This window comes from Sciurus carolinensis, chromosome 16 (genome assembly GCF_902686445.1).
Source record: "Sciurus carolinensis chromosome 16, mSciCar1.2, whole genome shotgun sequence".
NCBI lineage: Eukaryota > Metazoa > Chordata > Mammalia > Rodentia > Sciuridae > Sciurus > Sciurus carolinensis.
In genome coordinates, this window is record NC_062228.1 from 26,038,845 (window position 1) to 26,059,674 (window position 20,830).

The 20,830-nt window shown below is 42.7% G+C and overlaps 1 protein-coding gene across 2 annotated transcripts in view; it reads right to left on the bottom strand.

Moving 5' to 3' along the window:
- The window catches only part of Ccdc113 (coiled-coil domain containing 113), a 32,942-nt gene that overhangs the window by 6,691 nt on the left and 5,421 nt on the right, over positions 1-20,830 (bottom strand). The window contains exons 4-7 of one of the 2 annotated variants that reach the window (XM_047527134.1): positions 19,026-19,181; positions 17,904-17,984; positions 15,647-15,802; positions 10,950-11,057 (exon numbers count right to left, since the gene is read on the bottom strand). In XM_047527134.1, coding sequence (XP_047383090.1) covers positions 10,950-11,057; positions 15,647-15,802; positions 17,904-17,984; positions 19,026-19,181 — 501 coding nt within the window. The remainder of the gene's footprint in view (positions 1-10,949; positions 11,058-15,646; positions 15,803-17,903; positions 17,985-19,025; positions 19,182-20,830) is intronic. The other variant, XM_047527135.1, reaches the window with a different exon arrangement.

Below are 20,830 nucleotides of genomic sequence, written 5' to 3' on the forward strand. Positions count from 1 at the left end.
CAAAGTAGCTATTCAAAGAACCAAAGTAAATCATGTTTGAGGACTTAAAGAAATACATGATGATAATGTTCTATCAAGTGGAGAATATCAATAAAAAGACAGGGATTATTTAAAAAGAACCAAATGGAAATTTTGGGGTATTTTTCAATATGACCAAAAGTAGAATTTCACCACAAGGAAATGGACAGTAAATTTAAGCCATCAGAAAAAAAAAATAAGAATCAGTAATCTTGAAGGTAGGTTGATAAAGATGATACTATATAAACAGCAGAGAGAAAAAGAACCAATTAATAGAATCTCAGAGAAATGTGGAATATCACCAAGTGCACCAAATTACATGTAATGAGAGTGAAAGAACAAGAGAGAGGAACAGAAAAAAATATTCACTCAATGGCTGAAAACTTCCCAGATTTGATTTAAACAGTACATACCCAAGAACTCAACAAACTCCAAATAGGATAAATGCAAAGAAATCCACACAAGGCAAAGAAAGATTGTTCAAAGCAGCAAGAGAAGACAATTCACTACAAATAAGATGAAAGCCTGATGAGATTAACAGCAAACTTTCATGTGAGATGATGCAGATGAGAAAGCAATGGGATGACACACATGCTGAAAGGAGAGAAAAGTGACAGGCACCACACATCTTATATGCAGCAAAGTGGCTTTTCAATAATCAAAGCAAGCAATGAGCACACAGAGATCTTGGTTACTAATGCCATGATTGAAAGGAACCATTTCTTGGAGAAATGGTTAATTTGGGGGTTGGAGCAGGAATCCTCCAAGATGAACCTGGAGCATCCTGTAGTGCCAGGAAGATAAGCGCTTCATATTTCTTCAAATTCTTTAAATGAAGAAGTAATAAAAACCTTCCCAAATAAACAAAAAACCAGAGACTTCATCGTTAGCAGACCTTCCTTATGAGAAACAGTAAAGGAAGTTCTTTAGACCGAAAACAAGCGACCCTAGACAGTAATTCAGAATTCACATTTTTTTTATAAAAAAGGTACTTATGGAGGTAGTTGTAAAAGATAATATAATTTCATATTTCATCTCAACCAATTTAAATAGCAAGGGTATAGAATAATATGTATGCAGGGGGTCTGTAACATAAAATTGTAATATATTTGACAGTAATGGCATAAAGAAGGCAGGTTGAAACAAAACTATATTTGAATAAGAAAGTAACAGCAGATGGTAACTCAAATTCACAGGAAGAAATGAAGAAAAACACAAGAGAACCAAAGGGAAAAAAATTTTTTAATAGAACAAAATCTGTGAACAAACTTCATCTTCTTTCTTATTTTGGCTTTGAACCCTTTCCTTACACCACTTAAAAAATTAATTCCAAATCAATCATAAACCCAAATGTAAGAACTAAAACTATAAAACTCTTAAAGAAGACTTAGAGGCAAATCTTGATGACCTCAGGTTAGGCAAAGGTTTCTTAGATATGAAACCAAGCAACAAGTATAAAAGAAAATAATAAACTGGACTTCGCCAAAATTAAAACTTATTGTGTTGTAAACAATACCATCAAAAAATGAAATGAGGGGAGCGAAGATGGCGGCCTAGAGGGCGGCTGCATTTCACGCTGCTCCAGGACGCAGGATTCAAAAGAGGAGATAGTGAGAGACTTGGGACCAACTCAAAGCCGCCGGGTGAGTCTCTCCCGTTGGGGAGGTGTCTCGGATGGGGTGGTAGCCCCGGAACGCAGGGAATTTGTGAAGTGGAGTTGCTCGGCGAGACGCCCCTCCCCCCGCTGGAGCGGTAAACACGGACAACTGGGATCATCGTAGAGGAGGCCGCTCAGCACAGCGCTTGGACTCGGAGCAACCACTGGGACTCCGGGCAGCTGCCTGAGGAGGAGCTGCGTGGCGAGCTGTTAGGACTCAGAGCAGCCGCTTCTGAACACCGGGGGTTGCCCGGAGGAAGAGGAGAAGCGCGGCGGGTCGCTTGGTCTAGGAGTGACTGCATCAGAGACACAGGCAGTTGCCTGAGGAGGAGGCGAGTGGTGAGTTGATTGCACTCAAAGCGACCGCTCCTGAACACCGGTGGTCTGCCTGGAGGAGGAGCGCGGTGGGTCACTTGGTCTCGGAGCCACTGCCCCTGAACACCCGGGGGCTACCCCGAGGAGGAGGAGGAGGAACAGGGCGGGTCACTTGGGCTTGGAGTGACTGCCTAGGGCTACGGGAGGTTGGCGGTAGGAGGAGACGCGAAGTGAGTTGCTTGGACTCCTAGGGACTGCGTCGGAAACCGGGCTGTTGTCCGGTGGAGGAGGTGTGTGGCGGGTCTCTGGGTATCGGAGCTATTGTACAAGGCTCCAGGTGGCGGCTCAGAGGAGGGGCCGCATAGCCAGGCGATTAGGTGCAGAGTAGGGTTCCAGGAGCTAGGTGGCTTCTTGCTGGAAGAGCCGCACAGAGACACGCCTAGGGGCGGAGCGAAGTTTCCAGGACTGCGGGCAGATTATCTGGGAGAGGCAGCCTAAGGAGACTCGCCTGCGGAGGGTGAGGCTCCCAGGCCCAGGAGGTAGGTCCGGGCCCCTGGGAATGTTGCAGAGGAAGACAGCCCAGCCCAGGCGGTAGTTGTAGATTGAGGGGAACCTCTAGGAGGGGCACTGACCAGCGAGACTTTCCCACCGAGTGAGTCTTTCCTACCGGGAGAGGTTTTCCCACAGGGACGGTAAAACCAGAGACACAGGCACAAACAGGACTTGCCTCAGCCCGCAGCCTAGTTCCCCATTGGATGACCATTGGTCAACAAGTGGAGACACCTCTGCCCACTAGCAGGGAATATACGCCACCTGAGGGTCACCACCCTAGAGAGGCAGCTTCTTCGTGGAGCTCCACATTATCAACTTCCTCCAAGACTTCAGGCTACTGAAGGATAAGAGGGAATATACTAGCAATCTTCAGGGACATTATAAGTCGATAGAGGAAATCTGCAATATCTTAATGACCCACTGATTCCAGAACAATATGAGAAAACAAGGGAAGAAATGCCCCAAACAAATCGAGATGTTACATCAATAGAATCCAACGACAGCATGGCAGAAGAAATGACAGAAAGGGAGTTCAGAATGTACATAATTAAAATGATTAGGGAAGCAAACGATGAGATGAAAGAGCAAATGCAGGCATTGAATGATGAGATGAAAGAGCAAATGCAGGCATTGAATGATCGCACCAATCGACAGTTAACAGAGCAAATTCAGGAAGCAAAAGATCATTTCAATAAAGAGTTAGAGATATTGAAAAAAAAACCAAACAGAAATCCTTGAAATGAAGGAAACAATAAGCCCAAATTAAGAACTCCATAGAAAGCATAACCAATAGGATAGAACACCTGGAAGACAGAACTTCAGATATTGAAGACAAAATATTTAACCTCGAAAACAAAGTTGAACAAACAGAGAAGATGGTAAGAAATCATGAACAGAATCTGCAAGAACTATGGGATATCATGAAAAGGCCAAATTTGAGAATTATTGGGATTGAGGAAGGCTTAGAGAAACAAACCAAAGGAATGAACAATCTATTCAATGAAATAATATAAGAAAATTTCCCAAATCTGAAGAATGAAATGGAAAATCAAGTTCAAGAGGCTTATAGGACTCCAAATACACAAAATTCAATAGACCCACACCAAGGCACATTATAATTAAAATACCTAACATACAAAATAAAGACAGAATTTTAAAGGCTATGAGAGAAAAGAACCAAATTACATTCAGGGGGAAACCAATACGGATATCAGCAGATTTTTCAATCCAGACCCTAAAAGCTAGAAGGGCCTGGAACAACATTTTTCAAGCTCTGAAAGAAAATGGATGCCAACCAAGAATCTTATACCGAGCAAAGTTTACCTTCAAATTTGACGATGAAATAAAATCTTTCCATGATAAACAAAAGCTAAAAGAATTTACAAAAAGAAAGCCAGCATTACAGAACATTCTCGGCAAAATATTTCATGAGGAAGAAATAAAAAACAAAGAAGCAAATCAGCAAAGGGAAGAATTATCCTAAAGGAACTGTCAAATAAAGGAGGAACCAAGTCGTGTCAAAAAAGAAATAAATAAATAAATAAAATTTTAAATATGAACCAAATGACCGGGAATACAAATCATATCTCAATAATAACCCTGAATGTTAATGGCCTGAATTCATCAATCAAAAGACATAGACTGGCAGATTGGATTAAAAAGAAAGATCCAACATATGTTGCCTGCAAGGGACTCACCTCATAGAAAGAGATACCCATAGACTAAAGGTGAAAGGATGGGGAAAAACATACCATGCACATGGACTCAGCAAAAAAGCTGGAGTATCCATCCTCATTTCAGATAATGTGGACTTCAAGTCAATGTTAGTCAGAAGGGATAAGGAAGGACATTTCATACTGCTTAAGGGAAACATAAATCAGCAAGATATAACAATCATAAACATCTATGCCCCAAACAGTGGCTCATCCATGTATGTTAAACAAATCCTTCTCAATTTTAGAAACCAAATAGACCATAACACAATAATACTAGGTGATTTTAACACGCCTCTCTCACCACTGGACAGATCTTCCAAACAAAAATTGAACAAAGAAACCATAGATCTCAATAACACAATCAATAATTTAGACTTAACAGACATTTATAGAATATACTATCCAACCAAGAGCGAATACACTTTCTTCTCAGCAGCACATGGATCCTTCTCTAAAATAGACCATATATTATGCCACAAAGCTAATGTCAGCAAATACAAGAAGATAGAGACACTACCTTGTATTCTATCAGATCATAATGGATTGAAGTTAGAAATAAATGAAAGAGTAAAAAACAGAAACTACTCCAACACCTGGAGATTAAACAATATGCTTTTATATGATGAATGGATAACAAAAGATATTAGGAAGGAAATTAAAAAATTCTTAGAGGTAAATGAGAACAAAGAAACATCATATCAAAATCTCTGGGACACTATGAAAGCAGTACTTAGAGGAAGATTTATTTCATGGAGCGCATTTAATAAAAGAAGTAAAACTCAAAAAATAAACGACCTAACACTACAGCTCAAAGCCCTAGAAAAAGAAGAACAGACCAACACCAAAAGTAGTAGAAGACAGGAAATAGTCAAACTCAGAGCTGAAATCAACGAAATTGAAACAAAAGAAACAATACAAAAAATTGACAAAATAAATAGTTGGTTCTTCGAAAAAATAAACAAAATTGATAAACCTTTAGCCACACTAACAAAGAGAAGACGAGAGAAAACCCAAATTACTAAAATTCGGAATGAACAAGGAAATATCACAACAGACACGACTGAAATACAAAACATAATTAGAAGCTATTTTGAAAATCTATACTCCAACAAAATAGAAAATTTCGAAGACATCAACAGGTTTCTAGAGACATATGAATTGCCTAAACTGAACGAGGAGGACATACACAATTTAAATAGACCAATTTCAAGTAATGAAATAGAAGAAATCATCAAAAGCCTACCAACAAAGAAAAGTCCAGGACCAGATGGGTTCTCAGCCGAGTTCTACAAAACCTTTGAAGAAGAGCTCATTCCAATACTTCTCAAAGTATTCCATGAAATAGAAGAGGAGGGAACCCTCCCAAACTCATTCTATGAAGCCAATATTAGCCTGATACCTAAACCAGACAGAGACACATCGAGGAAAGAAAATTTAAGACCAATATCCTTAATGAACATCGACGCAAAAATTCTCAACAAAATTTTAGCAAATCGCATACAAAAACATATTAAAAAGATAGTGCACCATGATCAAGTGGGTTTCATCCCAGGGATGCAAGATTGGTTCAACATCAGGAAATCAATAAATGTAATTCACCATATCAATAGACTTAAAGTCAAGAATCACATGATTATTTCGATAGATGCAGAAAAAGCATTTGATAAAATACAGCATCCCTTCATGCTCAAAACACTAGAAAAAATAGGGATAGTGGGAACATTCCTTAACATTGTAAAGGCCATCTACGCTAAGCCCATGGCTAATATTATTCTAAATGGTGAAAAACTGAAAGCATTCCCTCTAAAAACTGGAACAAGGCAGGGATGCCCTCTTTCACCACTTCTATTCAATATCGTCCTTGAAACTCTAGCCAGAGCAATTAGACAGACCAAAGAAATTAAAGGGATATGCATAGGAAAAGAAGAACTCAAACTATCCCTATTTGCTGATGATATGATTGTATACTTAGAGGAACCAGGAAATTCCACCAGAAAACTGTTAGATCTCATAAGTGAATTCAGTAAAGTAGCGGGATATAAGATTAATGCACATAAATCTAAGGCATTTCTATACATAAGCGATGAATCTTTAGAAAGAGAAATTAGGAAAACTACCCCATTCACAATAGCTTCGAAAAAATAAAATACTTGGGAATCAATCTCACAAAAGAGGTGAAAGACCTCTACAATGAGAACTACAGAACACTAAAGAAAGAAATTAAAGAAAACCTCAGAAGATGGAAAGATCTCCCATGTTCTTGGATAGGAAGAATTAATATTGTCAAAATGGCCATACTACCAAAAGTGCTATACAGATTCAATGCAATTCCAATTAAAATCCCAATGATGTACCTTACAGAAATAGAGCAAGAACTTATGAAATTCATCTGGAAGAATAAAAAACCCAGAATAGCTAAAGCAATCCTTGGCAGAAAGAGTGAAGCAGTGGGTATCGCAATACCAGATCTTCAACTCTACTACAAAGCAATAGTAACAAAAACGGCATTGTATTGGTACCAAAATAGAAAGGTGGATCAATGGTACAGAATAGAGGACACGGACACAAACCCAAATAAATACAATTTTCTCATACTAGACAAAGGTGCCACAAATATGCAATGGAGAAAAGATAGCCTCTTCAACAAATGGTGCTGGCAGAATTGGAAATCCATATGCAACAGAATGAAACTAAACCCATATCTCTCACCATGCACAAAACTAAACTCAAAGTGGATTAAGGATCTCGGAATCAGACCAGAGACCTTGCATCTTATAGAAGAAAAAGTAGGTCCAGAGCGTCAACATGTCGGCTTAGGACCAGACTTCCTCAACAGGACTCCAATAGCACAAGAAATAAAAGCAAGAATTAATAACTGGGATAGATTCAAACTAAAAAGCTTTCTCTCAGCAAAGGAAACTATCAGCAATGCAAAGAAAGAGCCTACAGAGTGGGAGAAAATCTTTGCCAATTATACTTCAGATAGAGCACTAATCTCCAGAATCTATAAAGAACTCAAAAAACTCTACACCAAGAATGCAAGTAATCCAATCGACAAATGGGCTAAGGAAATGAATAGACACTTCACAGAAGAAGATCTACAAGCAATCAACAAACATATGGAAAAATGTTCAACATCTCTAGTAATAAGAGAAATGCAAATCAAAACCACCCTAAGATTCCGTCTCGCCCCAATTAGAATGGCGATTATCAAGAATACAAGCAACAACAGGTGTTGGCGAGGATGTGGGGAGAAAGGTACACTCATACATTGCTGGTGGGACTGCAAATTAGTGCAGCCACTCTGGAAAGCAGTGTGGAGACTCCTTAGAAAACTTGGAATGGAACCACCATTTGACCCAGCTATCCCACTCCTTGGCCTATACCCAAAGGACTTAAAATCAGCATATTACAGAGATACAGCCACATCAATGTTCATAGCTGCTCAGTTCACAATAGCCAGATTGTGGAACCAACCTAGATGTCCTTCAATTGATGAATGGATAAAGAAACTGTGGTATATATATACAATGGAATATTACTCTGCCATAAAGAATGATAAAATTATGGCATTTGCAGGCAAATGAATGAAACTGGAGAATATCATGCTAAGTGAGATAAGCCAATCTCAAAAAACCAAAGGAAGAATGATATCGCTAATAAGTGGATGAGGACACATAATGGGGGGTGGGAAGAGTTAGTGTTAGGGTTAGAGTTAGGTTTAGGGAGGGGGGCAAGAATGGAGGAAGGAAGGACTGTATAGAGGGAAAAGAGGGGTGGGAGGGGTGGGGGGGAAGGGAAAAAAATAACAGAATGAATCAAACATTACCCTATGTAAATTTATGATTACACAAATGGTATGCCTTTACGCCATGTACAAATAGAGAAACGACATGTATCCCATTTGTGTACAATAATAAAAAAAATAAAGAAAAAAAATGAAATGAAACTCACAGGAGAAAATATTTGCAAATCATATTTCTGATAAGAGACTGAGTCCAGAACAGATTCTTATAACTCAAGGATAAAAAAGTAAATAACCCAATTAAAAACTGACCAAATAACATGAATATACATTTCTGCAAAATAGGGATGGACACATGACCAATGATGCTCATCAGTAGGGAAATTCAAATAAAAACCACACTGAGATATTAGTACATACCAACAGCAATGACCATTAAAAAAATTTTTTTATGACAAGTATCGATGAAAATGTATAGAAATTGGAAGGTGGTAGGAGCGTAAAATAGTGTAACCACTTTACAAAACAATTTGGCAGTTTCTCTAAATGTTAAACATAGAGTTACCACATATAACTCACAATCTCCTTTTAGATATATGTCCAAGAGAAAAGAAAACACATATTCACATAAAAAAAAAACTGTTCAAGAAAGTTCATATCAGCATTATCCATCTTAGTCAAAAAGTAGAAACCCAAATATCCATTGCCTGATGAATAGAAAATAAACTGTGGTCTAGCCATACAGCAGAATATTATTAATTCATAAAAACAAAGAATTAATGCATGCTACAACAACATTAACTCTGAAAATGTTATTCCATGTTAACGAAACCAGACAGGAAAGACCACATATTCTATGACCCCGTTTACGTGAAATATCCAGAATAGACAAATCTGAAGGGACAGGAAGTAGATTAGTAGTTGTTTGAGCTGGAGAGAGGGAATGATGTAAGGGGGACTAGAGGACTTATCATAGATGCAGGGTTTCTTTTGGGGGTGATGGAAATGTCGCAAAAATTATTGTGCTGATAGTTACATAATTCTTAAAATACCAAACACCTTTAAGCTACATACTTGAAATGGATGAAATGAGTGAATGATATGGTATGTGGATTATATCTCAATGAAGCTGTTTTCAAAAAGCTAATAAACAGTATGCCAGCCTTTTAAATACACTAAGTAGTGAATGCTAGGCTTTTAAAAGTCAATTTTAAGCTTTACTTGTTATCCAATAACTATCAACCCAAAGACAAAATAAGTGACACAAAAATCCTGCAAGGAGAGAGAACACAGCCTTCTGCTTCAGTTTTGTCACCTGTCACTCTATACTGAGGCTGGGTCTTCTGCAGAAAGTGTTGATTCTCCATTGAGGCTACTGTTATGGTTTGGACCTGGAATGTACCTCACGAGTTCATGTTAAAATGGTCCCCAATGCAAAAAGGTTCAAAGGTGAGGCTCTTCAGCAATGATTGGATCATGAGGGCTCTGACCTCATCAATGGTTAATGAAATGGATTAATCCATTAATACATGGATGGACCACTGGGAAGTAGGACCCAGGTGAAGGAGGACACTAGGGGCGAGTCCTGGAAGTGTGCCTTTTATCCCTAACCCCTTCCTCTCTCTCTTTCTGCTTTCTGGCTGCCGTGAGTTGATGGCTTTGCTCCACCATGCCCTTCCACCATGTTTCTGCCTTGGAGCCAGCTGACTATAGACTGGCTCCTCTGTAATCATGAGCCCAAAGAAATCCTTCCTTCTCTAAGTTGTTGTTCTCAGTATTTTGATCACAAAGACAACATGACTGATGCAAATACGATGTGAGTGGCATGACAAAACTGTTTCAAGTAATACTCTGGACTTCTGGCCATTGGGGGCAGGCTTGAGCCACACGGATGGGTACACTTGAGACCTACTCAAGACAAAAGCACTAATAATTGTAGTCAAAGCTTTCGAGGTTGACAAAGCATCATTATATGTGATCTCATCTAATTGCCACAAGAAGAGCTGTGACCTCTATGTTACATATATGGAAACAGTCCTGTCTCATTTGAAGGCTTGTTCAGGAGGGATATATAGCTCAGTGTTACAGCCCCTAGCTAGCATATGTGAGGTCCTGGGTTAGATCCCCAGCAGTGCCAAAAATAAAATTAATAATTATGTAAAGTTTTGTTCAAGGTCAGAAGCTGGCAGTATGAAACCCAAGGCCAGGCCATTTAACTATGGTGTCCAGTGTTCTTTTTCCTCCATCCTTCCAAAAAACTCACATCCTATGTGTAGCTGAGTCACATCTTGTGTGCATTAAAGTCACAAAAATTTAGCTCCCTGTGCTCAGAAAATAATGCAAGAGATAACTTGCAAGGCAGATATGTAGGAAGGTCAGCTGATTCCTCTCACTTTCCACACAGTGACCACAGGTTCTGGAGCGAGCCTGGGGCAGAGGTCATAGGTCTGCCATCCTTCATAGATAGGCATGGAACCAAGGAACCAAGGACTGCTGTCCTTCAGGGCAGCTACTGCGCCAAGGAAGAGTTGTGTTTTAAAAGAGCATCCTCTCTCTCTCTCTCTCTCTCTCTCTCTCTCTCTCTCTCTCTCTCTCTCTCCCCTTTATTCAAAACATTATAGTTTGCCAGGTGTACATGACATGCATTATAAACATTTTTATGGGGTTGTAGGTACAAAACTTTAAATATTGTATTTTACAGATTCTTGCACTATTTGGACTCTACGACTCTACGAGATTTTTAATTGACTCTAGAACCTCACTCAGCAGTAAATGTAACACTCCTGGGCTGTAAGTCCACCTTCTGCTTTGATGACTCAGAGCTATTTTGATTTGGATGGTCTATACTTCTCGAGATAAAAAACCAGGCATCTTGGATCTTGGTGAACATTCACCCAAACCCTCTCAGACAAAAGACAAACGTCAGAAACGTTTCTCCCTCTCCTACCTCCTCTACTTGTATGGTTTCTTTATCAATTTTTTCAAGTAGCTCTTTTCTCAGCAAGATCTCCTTGCCCAAACAGATGTACATCTCCACTGCTCGGTGAAGCTTGCTCTGAAACACAGTAACACAGCAAGTCTTGAGCCCAGAGTTCCTCTCAAGATGGTGGGAAGGGTAGTAGGAAGAAAACAGGACTGTTCAGGAACTTGGGCTTACTCCTCTCATGGGGGCCCAGGTTTCCAGAGTCCTCATGTCTGAGAACTGGCAGAGGAGGAGAGGACTTCAGGATTTTGTCCTCAGATGGAGAGTGGTTAACACACCAGGACCCACCGTTTACTAAGGGACACGTTGTGAAAGTCCCAGACCTCTCCGAGCTTGATCCAGTCAGCTTATAGGATTGTGGCAAGGTTACAGGAGATATCCTGGTAGAGAGCTGGACACTGTGCTTGGCATATGGAGGACATTCAACAAACAGTTGTCATGGCTACCTGGTGAGGATGGAGAGGAAGGGACACTCCACAGGAAGTGGTGCTACCACTATCCCCACTTAGGACAGTGAAGCAATTTGCCCAAGATCTCAAGATGGGGGAGGCAAGATTTGAACCTAAGCAGTGTGACCCCATAGCCCCCGGCTTCCATCTACCATGGACCCACTGCCAAGTCCTGCTGATGTCAGGGGGTAGGGAGAGGATCCTCAAAGCTCCCTTAAAGGTTCCCATTTCATCACTTGCCCTCCACCAGCTCCCCATGGTTCCCACTTCTCAGTCTGGTCCCCTTTGGGTGCTGTCCCCCAGGGGGAAGTCAACCAGAGGAGGTGAGATACGCTCTGCCTGGCTGAGGAGTGGGCCAAGGGAAGGAGCCAGTGATTTCCAGATAATCCACCCACCCGCCCTGCACCAGATACTGTTCAGGGTAACCACCCAGGTCCTGCCTCCAGGAGGCTGGCTCAGAGATTTGGAGGCAAATAAACGCAAGAAGAAACTCAGAATTGAACTGCACCAAGGTGTCAGAATGACAGGGAAGGTGGTCCTGAGGAAGGAACGCTGGAGAGAGCTGAATCAGGACAAGTCCAGGAAGAGGGAAGAGAGGAACGATCCAAGCTAAGGAAAGGGCCTGGGAGAGGGTGTGAACAAGCTGGGAGAGAAGATGGGAGGGCAGTAGAGTCACAGATGGAGGCAGAGCGGGGCTGCACAGGGGTGTCGCTCCAGGGTGTCAAAACTGGCAAAGCAGAGCCAGAGCCCTTGCCTGGCGACCTTAGGCCCTGGGGGTCCCCACTGCTCATCTCTCCAGCCAGCACTTCTTTAAGGTGCATTTCCTATTCCACATCCTGCACCTGGATAGGAGACCAGACTCCGGGGGTCAGCTTGGGGGTGGGGAGTGCAAGACAAGACTCCTCTGCCAGCCAACCATTCAGCAGGAAGGAAGGAGAGCAGAGGGAAGGTAGTGCAGCCAGCAACTTAGAGAGGAGGGTCAGGAGAGAGTGGACCTGCAAGGGCCACAGCAAGGCAAGGACTGGCTCTGTTGGGACAGGGTCTTCACAAAGTGCCGCAAGAGTTGGTGTCCAACGCTCCGTTCAGATGCCAGTCACTTAAGGAGGCTGCTGCTGGAAAGGTTTCCAGAGTTTTCTATTGTGGTGTGGCCAATTAGCATAGACTTTGAGGCTTAAAACAATAGCGATTTGTTGTCTCTCAGTTTCTCTAGGTCAGAAGTCTGGGCACAGAGTGACTGGATTCTCTGCCCATGACCCTGCCAGACTGAAATCAAGGAGTGGCCAGGACTGTGGTTCTCACCTGGGGCTCGGGGTTACAGAGGAACTCTGCTTTCAACAGGCTCACGTGATTAGTCAGGCCCAACGCATAACCTCCCCATCCTCAGGTCGAATGTGCCGTATGATGTAACAGGCAGAGCCTCATGAGCGTTCACAGCCTCAGTTGCACCTGAGGGCAGGGTCTGGGGGCATCTTAGCGGCCTACCTTCTGTGGGCACCTATCACTAGTTCAGTCAGTCAAGAGCAACTTACTGCAGCCATAGTTATCGGCTTGTGCTCTATCAGGTACCGCCATGCAGGTTTGAGGGCATATAGCCACAGGAAGAGACACCATTGATCTGATTCAGGATCACTCGGGGAGGTCACAGAAGACACCTTACCTGTCTTGTGCTGTCTGAGTGCTAGACCCTCAGCACTCGGCCCTGTGTCTGGCAGAACACAGGTATTGATACTTTTGCTAATAGAGGGAAGTTATTCTGTGTGTTTTTAACAAGGTCCACTTTGGGGTCTTTTGATATTTATATTAAAATGACCCCTTCTGTCACCTGTTTTCCCCCACCAAAAACACAGCCAATATTGTCAACGAACTGCCTCCCCCGCCCCAAGCTGACCCCCGGAGTCTGGTCTCCTATTCAAGTGCAGGATGTGGAACAGGAAATGAGCCTTAAAGAAGTGCTAGCTGGAGAGATGAGCCGGGGGAGGAGAGTGACCCCCAGGGCCTAAGGTCGCCAGGCAGGGGCTCTGGCTCTGCTTTGCCAGTTTTGACATCCTGGAGCGACATCCCTGCACAGCCCGCTCTGCCTCCACTTTGCGACTCTGCTGCCATCTCATCTCCTCCTAGCAGTTCATTTGATAATATCGGCTGAGCACCTGCTCTGTCGGGCACTGTCCTCGGTGCTGGGGACACAGCATAGACTACACAAAATTCCATCCTGGTGGTAAGACACAAACCCCCACCTCGGACAGGTGAAGCGTCTTGCCCAGATGAAGCATCTCCCCCAGCAGAGCCATCTCCAATCCCAGGTGAGGTTCTGCCTCCATTTCTCCCAGGAGAGCTGAAGTGGGTCATGGAGGAAGCGGCTCAGCTTGTCCCTCAACCTGCTCTACCTTTGGACTCCTGTGGGGCCTCTCCCCAAGTTCTGCCATCTGCTTGATCATGTGCAAGAGGTCTATGGACACAGTGGCCACTGGACTTTGGACCAAAGTGGCTCCTGTTTGGCCCACAGTGGCCTATGCAGCTGCTACTGCTCTGGTATTGGATAACAATCCGCACCTTGAGTCTAGATACAGCCTTATGGACCTCAGGCCCTGCAACCTGGCAGATCCATTTTATAAAGCAGTAGCTCCACTTCCAAAATCCCAAGACCCGACAGGTCCTGTGCTAGTAAACTGATTCCACAGAATGAGATCCAGGTCCCATGTACCTGACCGCCAGTTATCCAAGGTGGTTAGCAGCAAGGGGCCTGTTTCATCTTGAACTAACAGTGATCAGATGCCAAGTGTGATGAGGTAACCTAAAAGCAGGTGACCTGTTGGACGCTCATGACACATAAACATGTCATGCCAGCACAATATTTTCCACATACTCTAGGCCAGGAGAAGGCAGTGAGAGGGACACATGCTGAACTGGGAGTCCTAGCTCTGCTACTAACCTGAGGCTTGAATCTGGCAAATACTCTGCATCTTGGAGCCTCAGTCTTTTCCATTTGTAATAGAAAAATATTGACAAACATAAGCCTGGTCTAAACATATTCAAATTCACATTTTTAAATGACACTGTGGACCCATTGAAGGTCACCTGTGAGCTACCTAGGCTCACAGCCACTATTGCCACCTGGGAACTAGGCCAGGAGTCAGCAAACTTTCTGTAAAGGACCAGATAGTAAATATTTTAGACTGTGTAGGCCCAGAGGCAAAACGATTGTACCTATTAACATGATTACTTATATTAATAAGAGAAAAGACCCAAACCCTACAAATGTTTAATTGATGATAGTATGTTTTATTGACAAAATTATAGTTGAGTATAATATATTGGAATACAAGTCTACTAGTGAGAAGAATGGAATTTCTGGGGGAGAAACAATTTTGCTTAACTGGGTTTCAAAGTTAGTATTCTCTATCATGCAATCACTTACAGATATTCTATGAAAACCACCCTTAGCTCACAGGTCAGTGGGTGGAAATACACTGGCCCAGTTTGTTGACCACTACATTAGGTGGTTGCTAGAAGGTGACCAGATGACCTGGTCTGCTGGGGTCAGGCCCTACTCATGCCCAGAATCCCTGCTTAATTATTAATAGTGCCTCTTCTCTCCCAAAAGCATTGCATTTGGATGATAAATAATTTAATAGTTTCCTGATTTAGAGCTAAGACTGTTTTTCTTTACAGGGTTGTAAGCAGGGAAGTACTTAGTACATGCCTAAATTAAACAGGGCCCTAAAGGTCGTAGTGTGTACAATTCTGTGCATAAAATTCACCTGGTGAATTAAAAATAAAGCAAGATACATGACCCTTACCCCTATTTCAACGAGTCAGGGTGGGACTAGGACATTGGTATATTTTTAAAAAAGAAAACCTTGCCAGATGTGGTAGCACACTCCTACAATCCCAAAGGCTCAGGAGGCTGAGGCAGGAAGATCACAAGTTCAAAGCCAGCCTCAGCAGCTTGGCGAGGCCCTGAGCAACTTAGTGAGGCCCTGTCTTAAAATAAAATATTTAGAAAGGTCTGAGGTTGTAGCTCAGTGGTTAAGCACCTGTGGGTTCAATTCCTGGTACCAAAAACAAAACAAAACAAACCACCCCCGCAGGTGGTTCTCATGTGCTGCATTTGGGATGCTTCAGTGCTGGGTTTGAAACCTAGTCCTAACCCTGTGGCTGGGAAGCTGGGTAAGTAGGCCTGGTGGGGGTCCCCAGCACTGGGGTGGGCCTTACTTTGTACGCGTTGAGGATCTGCAGGGTGTTTCCGGATGCCAGCTTCAGCTGGATCAGGTCTTGATTCCGTGCTTCAATCGTCTCTAAAAACTGAGCATTCTCGATCTTCAACTGCTGAAAATCAACGTCGTGCAGGGCCTCGCCTACCTCTTCCTTCTACAGCCCAGAAAGAAGAAAAGATGGCACAATCAGGTCTGACTTCCAAACGTAGGCTCCCACTGGCAACCTGGTGAGACTCTGGAGGTCAGTCATTATTCTGTCACTCAATGAACATGTACTGGACATCTGCTGGGTGGCATGGTGCTAGGCACTGGAGGTAGATTTTGAGTAAATACAGTGCTTCCTGGCCTCGAGGAGTACATGTCCACAATCACAGGTAACCCAAGAGTGGTGTGGGTGAGGGGCAGTGGGTGGACGGGGGCAGAATGTACCCAGGGCCCCTCAGCCAGGCCAGGGCAGGCTTCCCAGAGGAGACAGTGCCCAGACAAGGCTGTGAAGGAAAATTAGGAGTCAGGCCATTTAAAAGTCATTTTAAACCACTGAAAAAGCAGCCTGTAAATTCCTCTCTTCCGATCCTATGGCATTACTGTAGAGCAGGTGTGTCCGAGCATCCTCTCTGACCTGACCCCACCAGGCCTCTGCCATCTTATGTATGTTTGTGGTGGCAATAGCCCAACTCAGGCTGCTGTTCCCCACAGAGCTCTGGTCTGGCTGTGTGAGTTCCAGGGATGCTTCTTCCCCTTCCCCCCAAACAACACGATGTCCTTAAGCCCAAATACGACCCATCCTCCTGCTCCAGTGCGCCAACCTGTTCTTCACACCTGGGAGTAACCTGAGCTCAGCAGGGCAGGGCCCACATCAGTGTCATTTCTGTGCAGCAATGGTGTGTAGCTTGTCATTTTTCTCCTCCCTGACTTAACCTGAAAATCCCTGTTTCCGAAATGGCTAAATCTGCATGAACTCCAGGAACGAGGACTCATGCTCTGCAGGCAGCTCCCCTGGGCAACAATCCTTCTTACCCTGGCTCGAACCTCCTTCCTGACACCTCCAGACAGGCCCAGCTCAGCCCTCAGGTCCCCCCAGTCAGTGCATTCACCTTCCGTGGGCGCTCAGAGACGGTGGTCATGGCCATCCTGGGCCACCGTCCTTGGCCTTCCCATGTGCTTTCTCCTCCCCTCCGCATCATCGCTCACTTTACATGAACTCTAGTCTGTGATTCTTTCTAGGGCGCAGCTCACGCTGGATGTAAAACTCCAGGTCAGAGCTACTCAGGAGAGAGAGCAAGGCCAGTCCTTTCCTGGCCTGGGCGCGGTGTTTCCATGGGGGCAGCTGAGCCACAGCTTTCCAGCCAAGCTGACTCTCAGGCACTCTGTCGCTTAGCCAGCCATGCTTGTGCAGGTATTTGGGGAAATCAAAGTGCAGGAGCTCACATTTGTCCCTAATCATGTCGTGCCAGCTGTTCCAGCTGGTTGAGATCTTGATGGACCCTGAGCCAATCAAGTATGTTAATTTTCCTGCCCAATTCTGTGTCGCCATCCATGGCCACCTCTGATGCACATGCCCATATCTGGCACATCAGTGCTCATATTTGACTTGGTGATAAAAGTTGAGGAGGAGGTGCCGCACAGCATGCTCCATCATGTTTGCCACCCCTTCCCCATCCCCAGAGGGGCCAATGAATATATCCAAGAGAGTCTTCTAAATTCAGACCAGCTCTGGGTCCACAGAGAACCCTGATTTGCCTGCATAGTATCCATTGGATTTCTATGGTTTCTAAAACCAATTGCCACAAACCAATGGCTCAAATTAGGCAAAGTTATCATCTTATAGTTCTGGAGGTTGGAAATTGGAAATGGGTTTGGAACTTAAATCAGGATGTTGGCAGGGTTGCCTTCCTTCTGGAGGCTCTGGGAGAGTCTTTCCTTGCCATTTCTAGCTTCTAGAGGCTCCCTGCATCCCATGGCTTTGGGGGCCCCTTCCTCTCTCATAATCTCATCACTCCCCTCTCTGCTTCCCTTACTGTATGGTCTCTCATCCTCCTGCCTCCCTCTGATAAGAAGGGAGATTATATTAGGCCCGATCAGTAATCTAAGATCATGTCCCATGTCAAGATTCTTAAATGACTCACTTACCACGGAAGGCAACACATTAATAGATTCCAGGGAGTAAGACAGGGACATCGTGGTGGGGGCGATATCATTCAGTCCATGAAATAAATAAATGAAGGAAAGAAGGAAAAAAGGAAGAAGCTACATACCTGCCTCAATTGTAAAAGCAGTTTTTTCCTCTGAACTTTGAGGGAAATATTTTTCAAACGTAATTTATCCCTCAAATTATCCTAAAAAAAAAAAGTAAAAACCTAAGTTAATGAATTTCTTTTCTGTTGTTTTGAAAAGTAGACCTAGGGCTGCAAATCAAACCTTGAACCCTAACGTTCGGTCCTCTGTTTTCAGATCCTTCTATTCCGCCCAAGATGGCCATGTGAAGGCACTTCACTTATGATCAAGATGCAGAGGAAGCTGGGTCTGCCCTGTGAGCATTTCACAATGCTTTTAAATTCAAGATTCTTTGCATATAGTGTAGGGGACTTTCCTGACCAAATTATCTTCTGATTCGTGGGTCTTGTATTCTTCTGGTAGCTATTACTCATCTCATGTTAGAGTCAGCAAGCTTATCTAGCTGTCCCCTGGGTCCAAATCTTGCCATGCTATAAAATCTCTGGAAATGAATACATATGCCCCTCCCCCGTCCTCTTTTCTTTCCTTTCCCATGCCAGCCTGGGGTCCACTTCCTTATAGTAAGGAAATTCAAAAAGCTTGAGATTTACTTGTCCCATTCCATGTAGTCACCTGACTAGCCCAGTCTTACACCTTTTTCAAGAAAATACATTTGCTCTTGAAACAGATAGGAACAACAGAAAAGAGGATATCAGTCAGGTGTGGTGGTGCACACCTGTAATCCCAGCAGTTTGGGAGGCTGAAGCAGGAGAATCACAAGTTTGAGGTCAGCCTCAGCAACTCAGTGAGACCCGGATCTCAAAATAAAAAAACACAAAGGGCTGGGGATATGGCGCAGTGATTAAACGCCTCTAGGATCAATCTCTGGTACCAAAAAAAAAAAAAAGGAAAAAGAAAAAGAAAAAAAGAAGAAAGGAAGTCAGTCTGTTATACTACCAATATTCATCCTGCCTGACTGGTTTTAGCCTACATAAATATGCATTTTAAATATGCATTTTCAAACACACGCACACACTTCAGGAGATGTGAAAACTGCCTATGTGGGCAACATATATGAAGTCAGGCTGCCCTACATGGATAATCTGTGCCATTGTTATGACTCTATTCTCCCTTTTGAAGCTCTAACCACCAAGTCAACTCACCCGCCGGTGGTTCATGTCCTCGATGTACTTCAACACTTTCTCGGTGGCCAAAATACTCCCTTTCTTCTTGGATATGGTTCTTAGAATATCTTTTTCAAAGTCATGCACTGCTTTCTGGACTTCAGTCCATCGAATTTCAGCTTCCTCAATGATAGCCTGGTCGAGTCAGCACAAGAAAGGAGTGTTTCCAAAGTTTCTCAAGGACAAATCCTCTGAGGATGCCCAAGTTCCCAGGTCTTTGTCCCAGGGCAAAATGCCTTTTAGTTTTAGAAGATGTCCTTAAGCCATAAACCTGACTATGTGAATATTACTATTAAAAAGCATGCTTCAGAAAAGTGATAGTATCCATAAAAAGTGAGCAATCAAAAATGATGTCTCAGGTATAAGTATGTATTTCCATATCTGAAATATTATGCATCCATTAAAAATTATGTTATGTGAAAAATATCTGAGAGGATACACAGCAAAATGTGAACCCAGTTAAATCTAGAGAGATCAAGTAGTGGGATAAAGCATTCTTATTATATACTTATGTAACTTGAAAAAAGATGTTATCAATGATGGGAAGTTACACTCCATAGATGTCAAAATATGCTCCACTGTCATGTATATCCAAAAAGAATAAAAAAAAATTTAAAAAGATGTCATCAGACTGGGGATATAGCTCAACTGATAAAGTGTTTCCCTCATGTGCACAAGGCCCTGGTTTCAATCACCAGCACCACAAAAAATAAAAATTAAAAAAAAGATGTTATCCATGAATATATATATATATATATATATATATATATATATATTTATATATATATGTATGCATACAGAGAATCCCCCCTTATCTTCATTTTCATTTTCTACAACCTAACCATCTGAAAACATTAAATGGAAGATTTCTGAAATAAGTAATTCATAAGTTTCAAACTGTACACCATTCTGAGAAGCCTGATAAAATCTCATGCTGTCCCACTCTGTCCTGCCTGGGACATGCATCATCCTTTGTCCAGTGTAACTTTATATAATGTACTGCTTGGCCATCAGGCACTTAGTATCTACCTCAGATCAGCTGTGGTGGCACTGCAGGACTTGCATTCATGTAACCCTTATTTTACTTAATAATGGCCCCAAAGGACAAATGACATTTGTAATGACATTGGGACAATTTTATTACAGTGTATTGTTACAATTGTTCTGTTTTATTATTAGTTACTGTTAATCTCTTACAGTGCCTAAGTTATAAATTAAATCGTATCATAAGATGTATGCAGAGGAAAAAACATGGTACATATAGGGTTTGATAATGTTCAAGGCTTCAGAAATTCACTGGATGTCTTGGAACGTATCCTCTGACAGTTAAGCGGAACTGGTAAATTGACATAGAAAGACATTGTTAAGCACAAACACACACACACACACACACACACACAAAGATACAGTGCACAAAACAATGATACCTTTTAAAAAAGAAATTCATATATGCATAGGAAATGATATAAACTCCAGAAGGAGATGAATCCAATGGTCAACCGTAATTACTTCTAGTTAGAGACACCATTGTGAATGTTTTCAAAACCTATATTTTAAAATGTTGTATAACAAATATGAATTGCCTTGGAATAAACACATACTCACACATCATTTTAAAGCATAAACTGAGAAAGTATCTATGGTCTCACAGCAAATCAATTCAGTTTGGGACTCTCCCCTATGACACCAAGACACTAAAGCATCTTCTCTGGACCTCTCAGGCTGCAGTCCCTTGCCAGCCTGTCATTCAGGTGCTGGAACAGAGATCACCTTACACACTGCTT